Raw genomic sequence first — 11,844 nt, 5'->3', positions numbered from 1 at the left:
GACGTTTCTAAAGACCTTCCTGAGTTGCTGCATGGGATGAGATTCTCAGAATAAGGTCTTGGCTAGATATTTAAGACTGAACCCCAGTTTCTACCCTTCCATACAACTTTCTCCTTAAGTCTGTTACTCCTTAAGCCTCCTTGTGTCTCCTTAAGTTTCCCTGTGTCCCTGTACTCTATGAGGCTGACCTGACACATCAGCATCTGAATTTTTCAGGCTCACAGCTTACAGTTACCCACTAAAAAGCAAAACAAAACAAAAATCAAGTTTGTAAGGAAGAAGGGATATTTGCTTGGAATGTAGTAAACATGGCCTCTCTTTGCCCTCTTTATACTTTATTCGAACAGAATTATAAAAAGTGACTATAATTTACATCCAGATAATTCAGAATTGATTACATTATGTCTGCATCCATTGTTTATAAATGTAAATGACAGTGTATCTCTTAGATGCTTTGGATAATAGGGAAAAAAAGTAGTCCTTAATAAAACGCAATATATTCACACAAATTTGAGTACTATTTAAGCTTATTATCCATGGCAACTTAAACTTAAGCAACATGGTAAACACTTACCTTATATTCACAGGCAAAGAAAAATGCAAGAACTGCCTAAATATAGCATTAAAAAAATTTATATTCACTTCCAACTATTCTGTGGCTGTTAACATCATGGGGTGCTTTTAAAGGTCACAAACATTAAACTGTCTAGGAATATTCTGAATAGTAATAGCATTACATTGTGAACTTTACTGTCAAATTTAGGCCAATAAGGAGGAAAATAATAAAGTTAAGTAGCCAGAAAAGTATCAAAAAAAGTACAGTCATTTATATATACAGAGGATTTGAACAGTATAGATTCACTTCCAGTTGATTCAATCCTATTTACACATTTAAAATACAAAATACATCTTTTTTTTTTTTTGCGGTATGACACTGTTGTGGCCTCTCCCGTTGCGGAGCACAGGCTCCGGACGCGCAGGCTCAGCGGCCATGGCTCACGGGCCCAGCCGCTCCGCGGCATGTGGGATCTTCCCGGACCAGGGCATGAACCCATGTCCCCTGCATCGGCAGGCGGACTCCCAACCACTGCACCACCAGGGAAGCCCCAAAATACATCTTAATTGTCAAGAAGCTGACCACATTTAGCACCAGGAAAGGAAATTTACTTAGCCTTTGATCATGACCTCAGTATCTTCACACAGGAAAAGAAATGTTACGAAATCTCTATGTATTTATCACTATCAATTAAAAAGTTTATTTTGAAAAGTAACTGCTGCATATCATCAATTCACAAGTGATTCTAAGGGAAGGAAACAAGTTGGGACTACTTGATATTGCGCACAACTCTCCTACAGTGGTTTGTTTTCATTTCTTCCAAGGCTTGTTCCAATTGCTGAACCAAATGAAGCAGGGTGGCTGGGTCTGTCTGCAGAACTTGGGTGTTGTGATCTCCGTTCTGATTAAGGTGCAGCTTTATAGTCACTGATGGTTTCATCTGTTGCCTGAGGCTTCTGCTTGCAAGCTTGATTTTAAATGGAATAAGAGCATAAGGACTATTTAATAATCATGCTAAACATATAATAATTATATTATACCATACATAAAAATCTAATTTCAGATGAATCACAGACTTTAAAAAGAAAAGTAAACTTTAAAACCTTTGGAAAGAGGGACTTCCCTGGTGGCGCAGTGGTTAAGAATCTGCCTGCCAATACAGGGAACACGGGTTCGAGCCCTGGTCCAGGAAGATCCCACATGCCGCGGAGCAACTAAGCCCGTGCACCACAACTACTGAAGCCTGCGCGCCTAGAGCCCGTGCTCTGCAACAAGAGAAGCCACCGCATTGAGAAGCCCGTGCACCGCAATGAAGAGTAGCCCCCGCTCGCCACAACTAGAGAAAGCCCGTGCGCAGCAACAAAGACCCAAGGCAGCCGAAGATAAATAAATAAAATAAGTTTATATTAAAAAAAAAAAACCTTTGGGGAAAAAAAAAGAAACCAGAATGTATAGTCAATCAGGATGTATAGTCAGCATGGAAGGGTTTCTTAAACATGATATAAAAAAAAAACCATAAAGAAAAAAACTGATACATTGAACAATCATTAAAATTTCTTTGAAGGATACCTAAAAATGGTGGAAAAACAAGCCACAAACTGAGAAAAGATATTTTATAACACATACAACCAAAAAAAAAAAAAAAAAAAAACTTAGTATCAAGAATGTATGAAGGGGCTTTCCTGGTGGCGCAGTGGTTGAGAGTCTGCCTGCCGATGCAGAGGACACGGGTTCGTGCCCCGGTCCGGGAGGATCCCACATGCCGCGGAGCGGCTGGGCCCGTGGGCCATGGCCGCTGGGCCTGCGCATCTGGAGACTGTGCTCCGCAATGGGAGAGGCCACAACAGTGAGAGGCCCGCGTACCGCAAAAAAAAAAAAAAAAAAAAAAAAATGTACGAAGAACTGCTCTGATTTAATACAAACCCCACAAAACCAAGAAAAAATTGTACAGAGACCTATCTAAGCACTCTGCAGAAGTAACACAAATAGATAAACATAGGAAATATGTTCAACTTTATTACAAATCAGTAAAATGGCCAATAAAATCGTAAGATACTGTTTATCTGACTTGCAAGAATTAGAAACCTGTCCATACAGAGCACTGTAAGGTGATGGTAATGAAAACTCTCATCCACTGCTGGTGAGAGTGATGACAGAATCACTTTGGAAAACGTATACATGACCAGCAATTCCACTCCTAGGTATTTACCTTAAACTCTTACACATATACACATATTCATAATAGTATTTGCTTCCAAGAGTCCGAAACTAAACAAATCTCAAATAGTCTTTAACAACAGAATGGATAAATTGAGACTATTCATACAGTGAAATGCTTACTAAATGACAGCAAAAAGAAGTGAACTACAGCAACATGAATTGTCATGAATAAATCTAAAAAGAAAATGTTCAATCAAAAAAGCAAGTTGCAGGGCTTCCCTGGTGGCACAGTGGTTAAGAATCCACCTGCCAATGCAGGGGACACGGATGCAAGCCCTGGTCCGGGAAGATCCCACATGCCGCGGAGCAACTAAGCCCATGAGCCACATCTGTTGAGCCCGCATGCCGCAACTACTGAAGCCTGCGTGCCTGGAGCCCATGCTCTACAACAAGAGAAGCCACCTGAGCACCGCAAGGAAGAGTAGGCCCCACTCGCCGCAACTAGAGAAAGCCCGTGTGCAGCAACGAAGACCCCAACACAGCCAACAATAAAAAAAGACAAAAAAAAAAAAAAAAAGCAAGTTGCAGAAGAATACATGAAAATCTAAAAACTATACAGTCTAGTGAAAATATATATATTAAAAAAACTATAAAGAAAAGATTAACAGAAAATTCAGGAATTCAGGATAATAGTTACCCTTACGGGGCTCGGAGGGGGTTGTAATTTGGGGAGGGTGATTCAAAGGTACTGAATGACAGTACTACAGGATAAAGAACAGTAGCCCACAAAGTTTTTCTTTCCACAAAGTTCTTGATATGGACTTATTTTTTTAATGGGGATGAAATTCTGTCCTTCTCCCTGTAAAAATAACAGCAGCAACTTTAAAAGGATCAGCCCTAAAGGTAACATGCTCCTGCACCGGTCTCAGATGCATTCAATGTACTGATGCTATTTAACAAGTGCTGGCAACTTATGAAGTACGGGAAATGCTTCTATTAGAAACTAACCTATGATGATTCATTTATTTCCCATCAGCAACTGCACAATAATTAGCTGGTAACTATCCATTTGCTACCAGTCTCCATGAGATGAGTCAGCTACTCAAAAATGAAAGGTTCTATATCCTGTTACTAGTTTCCTAGCCATTTATCTGGTCTTCATCTGACAAGACTTCTTTTCCTTCCTTCCTTGAGCTCAGTAAATCCATTAGTTCTCTGAGTAGCTTTTTCAGCCCTTAAATACACCTCACCACATGGCAATATTCATTCAATATACTCTCAACATTAAACTGTATTAGTCCTTGCAGTAACACAGCAATTTAAACTCATTTTACTGGGCAAATGAACTCTCTTGAGTCTAATTTTAGAAATTTCAATTGCCTAAGTTTCTAACTTCTAAAAATGTCTTAATAATGGAAAAACTCAAAGCAAATCAATAAAGCTGAAAAAAAAACCTCTAAGGGCTACTGGAACCCAAAAGTCAGAAGCTATCTCCACATAAGAGAGGGATACAAGATAAACTAGTGCTGAAGTTTATGAACACGACCATTCCCAAATCTCCTCCACCTGGTTATTATGAGAGGACGTAAACATAACGGCATAACCACAGTGATCTCTTCCTCCCCGTGAGCCCCACAGGAGCTGCTGCTTCTAAGGTGTCCAAGAGCATAAACTGTGTCAAGTTCTTTGCTGTAGCCACACCACTTGGCACATGATAGGTGTACAAGAAATATTTAATAAATAACACGGTTAAGAAGCTGCTGACCACCTCTCCTTATTTATATTCAGTACTGAATGCCTATTATGTGTCAGGCATTGTGTCGGAGACACAGTAGTGAACAAGACACAGCACTTACCGTCAAAGAGCCTATAATCTATTTATACTTTCTTCTGTGTTAATATATATTCAAGCACTCAACACACTGGGATATAACTGCTAAACTCTAACTGAATTTCTATAACCTATCTGGGCCATTCAAATGAGGAAGAATCCACTATTACTGCAGTTTACAAACTTTATTGCACATTAGAATTACCTGGGTGACAGGGGAGCTTTAAAAAATCCTGATACCCAGGCCAAACTCCACACCAATAAATCAGAACCTCTAGGGTAGAACACAGACATCAGAATTTTTAAAGTTCCCTGGGTTATTCCAGTGTGCAATCAAGTTTGGGAACTAGGGGGCTATCCCACATATTCATTTGTTCATTCCCATGTCCACGTGGGCCTTTACAACTTATGCTGTCTCCTCTGTCAAGAATATTACCCTGGTTTTCTCTACCCATTCATTTTTCTGAAATTTCACCTCCTTTTCTTGAAGCTTTTCTGGATCATGCCAGTGTACACTGAACTACCTGAGCTATATAGCTTTTTTGAAATACTCAGCTATACCTTCATTTATACAATTCTATTCTTTTTTTCCTCTCCAGAACCTTATTTCACAACTATCTTTAATTACTAGTTATTTTGAGGACACTAATATCCCTAACCAGATAACATCTTTTCCAGCTGAGAAAGTGTCTTACACTTCTTTTGTGTCCCAAAGCATTCAGAACAGCTCTGATTACAGCTGATTAGTGAGTGGATGGCATTCAGCAAACATCTATTAACTAACTTATCTGTCACTGCTTGAGAAAGGGCTTCACGTGATAGTCTGAAATATCCCTTTTGGTTATTTATGTGGCTTTAAAAACAACTCAATCTCACAAAAAGAAGGCAGACACAGAAGAATATTTACTGAATCATTCCATGTATAGAAAGTTAAAGAGCAGGAAAAAGTAATCTGTGCATCAGAAGTCCGGACGCTAGTTACCTTTGAAAAGGAGGATAGGGGAAGTAATTGGTAGGAGGCAAGGAGGATGCTTCTGAGGTGCTGGTCATGGGTAAGTGTTGGTTTCATGAGCGTTTTCACCACATAATCCATTGGGCTGTATATTGACCTGTGTACTTTTTTACATATGTGTTTTATTTAGACAGAAAGTTCTTAAAAAGCTAAGCACCACTTTAAAAATATGGATAGCCATCTGCTTTTGCAAATAACCTATTTCTTATAAACTTCACAAATTAAACCAATGTGAACACATTAAAAATATAAGAAAATGAACTATTTGGGAAATGGTCTAAAAATGAACATTAAAAAACTAAAGTTTCAAACCAGAGTTTGGTTAAGATGGTAAAGAACACAAGAAGCCTCAGGACATAAACCTAAAATAAATCTTATATTCTATGTCAGGTTTAAAAAAAAATAGTCATACCTGTACATCTAGTCGCCACTCAAGGCTGTGGTAACTGGGAAGGTCTGGTGCCAGTTCACTCAAGATAGTTCTGATCTCTTTTCTGTTGTCCAGATAAAGCTGAAGCAACAATTTGTTCAATTCCTCAGAGAATCCAAGAACAAAAACCGAGTCTTGGAAATCCAGTTCAGAAATCTAAAAGTGAATCGAGTTTAACAGAACATCAAAATGTATTTTTGTCTAGGAAATGCTGAAATACTGGATATATGCAAAAGAATATGAAATCCCTTAATTCTTTCTGTCTAGTAAAAGAAATAACACTCCTTAGTAAAAGGCAACCCTTGCCCACTATTCCAAATTCTGAGTTTCTGATACATAAAAATAAGCAACAAAAACAAAAATAAACTAGTGGGACTATTTCAAATTAAAAAGCTTCTGGGGGCTTCCCTGGTGGCGCAGTGAATAAGAATCTGTCTGCCAATGCAGGGGACACAGGTTCGATCCCTGGTCTGGGAAGACCCCACATGCTGCAGAGCAACCAAGCCCGTGCGCCACAACTACTGAGCCTGCCCTCTAGAGCCCACAAGCCACAACTACTGAAGCCTGCATGCCTAGAGCCCGTGCTCCGCGACAGGAGAAGCCACCGCAATGAGAAGCCCGCACACCGCAATGAAGAGTAGCCCCCACTCACCACAACTAGAGAAAGCCCGCGCGCAGCAATGAAGGCCCAACGCAGCCAAAAAAAAAATAAATAAATTTATAATAAAAAATTAAAAAAATAAAAAGCTTCTGCAGGGCAAAGGAAAGCATCAACAAAATAAAAAGGCAACCTACTGAATGAGAGAAAATATTTGCAAATCATATATCTGATAAAGGGTTCATATCCAAAAAATATAAAGAACTCATATAATTCAATAGCCAAAAAACCAAACAACTCGATTAAAAAATGGGCAGAAGATCTGAATACACATTTTCCAAAGAACACATACAGATGGCCAACAGGTACATGAAAAGATGCTCAACATCATTAATCATCAGGGAAATGCAAATCAAAATCACAATGAGATGTCACCTCACACCTGTTGGAATGGCTCTTATCAGAAAGACAAGAGGTAAGTGTTGGCGAGGATGCGGAGAAAAGGGAACCCTCGTGCACTGCTGGTGGGAATGTAAATTGGTGCAGCCACCATGGAGAACGGTATGCAGGGTCCTCAAAAAATTAAAAATCGAACTGCCACATGATCCAGCAATTCTACTTCTGGGTATTTATCCAAGAAAACAAAAACACTACCTTGAACAGATACATGTGCCACCATGTTCACTGCATCACTATTTACAATAGCTAAGATAAGGAAGCACACTCATTGTCCGTCAATGGAAGAATGGATAAAGAAATTGTAGCATATATACACAATGGAATATTATCCACCATGAGAAAAAACGAAAGAATAAAATCTTGCCATTTGCAACAACATGGATGGAACTCAAGGGCATCATGCTAAGTGAATTAAGTCAGAGAAAGGAATACTGTATGATCTCTCTTACATGTCAAATCTTAAAAAACAAAACCAAAAAGCCCACCAAGGTCATAGATACAGAGAACAGATTGGTGGTTGCCAGAGGCAGGGAGTAGGAGGTGGGATGGGAGAAATAGGTGAATGGTGTCAAAAGACTTTTTTTAAAAAAAAGGCTTAGTGAGAGAATGAGGGCTCCTGGTTTGGGTAAGTCCTAGTGGGATACTCAGATGCTGACTGGACACAAAGAAATCATATATTTGACCAGGAAAGGGAGCTGGGAGAGAAGGGCATGGAGTCACAGTTTTGCTGTCCAATGGTTCAGCATTACTGGGGACCAATCCTAATACTGGCACTGACCCTCAATAGGAGAAAAGGAAGCTGCCAACAGCAGCCTTGCTTTTACTCCCTTATTGGATGATTGAAGTGAGGAGGGGATAGAAAGGTAGAGAAAAGGTAGAGAAAGCAGTCTTTCTCTTTGCTCCTCTTCCTTTCGTTGTATTCACCTCAGCCACTTTAACTCTACTTTCCTTGCTCTTTTCCAATTTCTGCATGCCACCCTTTCTTTTTCAGGTTTGTTAATGTCATTAAACTTGTTTCTGTTTATAATAGCATAGGCTTGTGTATTTTATCCCTTCAACAAATATTTTCTGAGATCCTACTGTGGGATAGGTCTTGTGCTACGAAGACAGAGCTGAACAAAACAAACAGGCTCATTGCCTTTGTGGAGGAGATTATAGTCCTTGGGGCCGGGCAGGTTGGGTTAGCTGACCAATCACACCAGGTGGTCTGTCAGAAGATTCAGTTTGACTACACAGAAGAGCAAGAGGCTAGAGATCTATTCTCAGGAGGAGAGCAGCCAGGAAAGCTCTGGATAGGGCCAGAAAGAATTGCTTAGGGCAGCAAAAATGAGTTCCCCATATCAAGTAATGCAACATGGATTTATGGGACGGGGCATTTGCTGTGGACCACCTGTAAGTGTAATATTTTAGGAAGTCTGACAAAAGGGATCTATAAAATAAATTTTTTATGTAGTTGCTCATAAGCACTCAAATAATCTGTTAGGGTGAAAACAACTCAAGTAAGCCACACTGTATCTTTTATCACTTCCAGCATTAGGATTCACTATCAAAATGTTGAGCCCCTAGTGTAGTTTCCCAAATTCGCCTGATCTTAAGAATCACTTGAAGCACCTTGGGAAAAGATTAATTCTCAAGCCCCTCCTCTGGAAAGCCTGATTCAATAGGTTTGAGGTAGGAACCGGGAATCTGGCTAACAAGGGTCACGCGTGATTCTTACAGAAAGGTAAATCTGAGACACGGTAGAATGGATAATATGTAAATTAAGCCCCATGCAGCCACTTGTAATTTTTCAAATATTTTTCTCTATTATGAGCATGAAGAAACAAATACTGGTACAAGATCCCTCAGCTAGTATTAAGGAAGGGGAAACTAACACTTAAAAAAAAATGGAAAAAATGTTCTCAATTCTCCAATAAGCTATATACTGCTAATATGCAAAAAATTAAATCATTTCATTCTCCCTCCTCTTGGGATACATACTATAGTATATGGTTTAATAACATGCAGAATTAGAGGCAATTCTAATTTATACTGACAAGAGGTGTTCATGCCAGCAGATCACATTATAGTCAGATTGCTTAGGCATGGCTTCACTAAATCCATTATAAACCAGTAACATTACTGAAATGAGCAGATCCTGTCAGGACTGATGTAGAGTATACGGAACCTCCTTAAGGTCCTGCTAATACAAAACAGTCCACAAAAGCCCTTACCATGAGCTTTGAACTTTCAGTGAGGAGTTGTATTAATCCTTCCACACCATGTTGGACAGTGTCACTACTCACGTTGAGTTTTCCTGAAAAAAGAGGAAAAATGAGCAAATAAATTATGTGGTATTTATTCTTTTATTCAAACTCTAAAGGGTAAATGTTATCTATTATTCCATGTTTTCAAACACTGCAATTATTATAAAAAATAATTACTTGGTAATAGCCTCCGGTTCATTCTCCACTCCCAGCCAAATGCCTTCAGTATTTCCCACCATGTAACCTTTACAAAAACAGACCCGTGGAGACAATACCAGGCGCACAGTCCTTCTCTTGAGTGTGCCGCTACTTCACGCCTGGCAGAAGGGACAATAATAGAAACCGTCCCTCCTCCATCGGGGTAAAAATCCTTCAGCAAAAGTAGATGTCTGAACAACTAATAATAACCAAACACTTGTATATTTATGGTTCACCCAGCTATTCCACACACTTGGATGTAGGTAAGCATCACAGTATTCTGGCAGATGGTATTATGTCCATTAACACGTCAGGAAATCGGCTTAATACAAGCTTTTAAAAACTCACAATACTTAGGGGACGGGCAGGATTTGCGCCCTGACTGAAGAGCCCTTCTGCTTTTATTCTGCCACAATGGGAATAAGACCTTTAGAGTCCCAATAACCCCTTCCCCTCCAGGGGAACAGAGAACGCACTTCTCCGCGCAGTTTTCAGCGCTGTGCCTCCCCCCTGCTTACTCGCAGCGCCTTCGTAGATCTTGGGGTTAGAGCCACGCCTCAGGAACTCCACCGCAATTCGCCCAAACTCAGCGACCACTGCAACGGAAGCCAGGAGACCCTTAGCACCGGGCGCTCCCACCGATCCCCTCCCAGACCGCAGAGCACCACCCTCCGCCGCCGGGCCCCCTGACCCGCGCTGTCCACTTGCGGCAAGAAGGCCAGGTGCTCCTTGTGCTCCTCCGACAGGTCCAGCAGCATCTTCTCCGGCTAGCCGATTTTACCCCGCAGCGCTAACCCCGTCCTCGCCACTTCCGGGCCCTGAGTCCAAGCGTAAAAAGGCTCCGGCGTCTCAGCGTCCCGAGCTTTCGGTTCCGCCTTCCGCCGTCCTACACTCAAATGCCTTCCGCAGCGCAGTCTGGCATGAGAAGATTGTTCCGTTCGCCAGTCAGTTGTAGCCTGCCGGGTGTAGAATGCTATGCTCTGAGGAAGATGAAAAGAAGTTTAAAATTCGACACGCCCCCCCCTCCCCCCCGTGGAGCTTACATTAATAATATCAATAGCTAACATTTATTAAGCACTATGTCAGGAACTGTTCGTACAGTTAACTTATTTAGAGTTCACAAGAACCTTATGAGGTAGGTACCATTATTGTTCCCATTAGAGACAATGAAACTGAGAGACAGGTCAAGCAGTTGAAAGTAACTTTTATAGAGGTATTAGTTTGTACAGAGCTGTTGTATATGTTATCTTACTTGATTTATCTTATTAAATATGCTCAATAGCCATGACATCATTTGTACGGTGCGGGCCATCGTTTGTACAGATGAAGAATCCAAGCTCCAAAGACTATGTCATAAGCCAGTGACAGAGCTGGAAGGAGAAGGTCAGAGCCCTTGATCACCTGCTCCAAAACCCATCATTCTGCACAGGAGGCTGAAAGCTGAAGGTTGGTAACAAGTTCTGTGAGTGATTATAAATTAGGATAAAGACAATGAGGACGAGGAAGACGACGACTACGCTTGTCTTTATTTGTATGTGTGGGGGGCAGTGTGAGAATTTGGTTCCTTTACCAACTCACTCTTCTCACCTGTTGTGGTGCAAATATAAGAGACTACAGAATGGCTAATTGATAGTCTTCAAATCTCACTGTCTTGGTGGGGGAAAGCATGGGGGAAAAGAGAGAGAGAGACAGAGAGAGACTTCACATCTACAGTTGTTATATCTAGGGATATAGATAGAAAGCTGTCTGTCTATACGTCAAGCTCTCTATACTCCATGTCTCCTGGGCAGAAGCGAAAACTGGAAGAGTTTTTCAGCTGTGCTCTCTGTGTCTACCTCATCCCTTGCATCTGACTGAAACTGAAATTGTTTCCCATACTGGGGCACGGAAAGGCAGGTTTTTAAACTTGTTAGTTAGGTCTTGAAGCAGCATTTGCAGAGAGAGCCCAATTCTTACTTAGACTATGTTGCAGATCAGCAAAATTGGCATTTTCTGAAGAAGGTTTTATACATACATTATTGAGAAAATTGAATTGCCCTCTCATGAGTCTGAGGCTGCCGTCGAATGCATGAATTAGCTCCTGAATTTTTTTTCATTATTTTAGTTAACTTTTTCAACTGGATGATAAAATGCACACAGAAAAGGATACAGATTCTTAAAAAATACTTCTTGTTGAATTTTCTCAAATTGAACACATCTGTTAACCCAGATCAAGAAATAGAATGTGGGCTTCCCTGGTGGCGCAGTGGTTGAGAGTCTGCCTGCCGATGCAGGGGACACGAGTTCGTGCCCGGGTCCGGGAAGATCCCACATGCCGCGGAGCGGCTGGGCCCGAGAGCCATGGCCGCTGAGCC

The 11,844-nt window shown here is 40.9% G+C and overlaps 1 protein-coding gene across 2 annotated transcripts; it reads right to left on the bottom strand.

The window, feature by feature from the left end:
* Positions 1-945: 945 nt before the first annotated feature.
* On the bottom strand, positions 946-10,299 carry COMMD2 (COMM domain containing 2). Of its 2 annotated transcripts, none has more exons than XM_082840299.1 (5): positions 10,182-10,299; positions 9,967-10,086; positions 9,260-9,342; positions 5,972-6,145; positions 946-1,523 (listed from the first exon to the last, which is right to left on the bottom strand). In XM_082840299.1, the coding sequence occupies exons 1-5, from the start codon at positions 10,246-10,248 to the stop codon at positions 1,326-1,328; spliced, it is 642 nt and encodes a 213-aa protein (XP_082696425.1). In that variant the 5' UTR covers positions 10,249-10,299; the 3' UTR covers positions 946-1,325. The 2 variants fall into 2 exon arrangements, with proteins under 2 accessions (XP_082696425.1, XP_082696426.1); XM_082840300.1 differs by having other exon boundaries at positions 10,009-10,086.
* Between the last annotated feature and the right edge of the window lie 1,545 nt (positions 10,300-11,844).

The sequence above is a fragment of the Leucopleurus acutus genome (genome assembly GCF_964270905.1).
Source record: "Leucopleurus acutus genome assembly, chromosome: 5".
NCBI classification, from domain to species: domain Eukaryota; kingdom Metazoa; phylum Chordata; class Mammalia; order Artiodactyla; family Delphinidae; genus Leucopleurus; species Leucopleurus acutus.
The sequence above is the reverse complement of the archived record's forward strand: the minus strand, read 5'-3'. Positions and strand labels throughout refer to the sequence as shown.

What these genes read in the sequence shown, in the direction of transcription:
- COMMD2 (XM_082840299.1), bottom strand. Translation starts at nt 10,248, where the DNA reads ATGCTGCTGGACCTGTCGGAGGAGCACAAGGAGCACCTGGCCTTCTTG. An exon ending in GCTGAAAACTGCGCGGAGAA is followed by an intron (nt 9,343 to 9,966) that starts GTGCGTTCTCTG and finishes CTCTTTTTTCAG; the next exon opens with GAAAACTCAACGTGAGTAGT. An exon ending in AGTGGCGACTAGATGTACAG is followed by an intron (nt 1,524 to 5,971) that starts GTATGACTATTT and finishes TTTAAAATCAAG; the next exon opens with CTTGCAAGCAGAAGCCTCAG.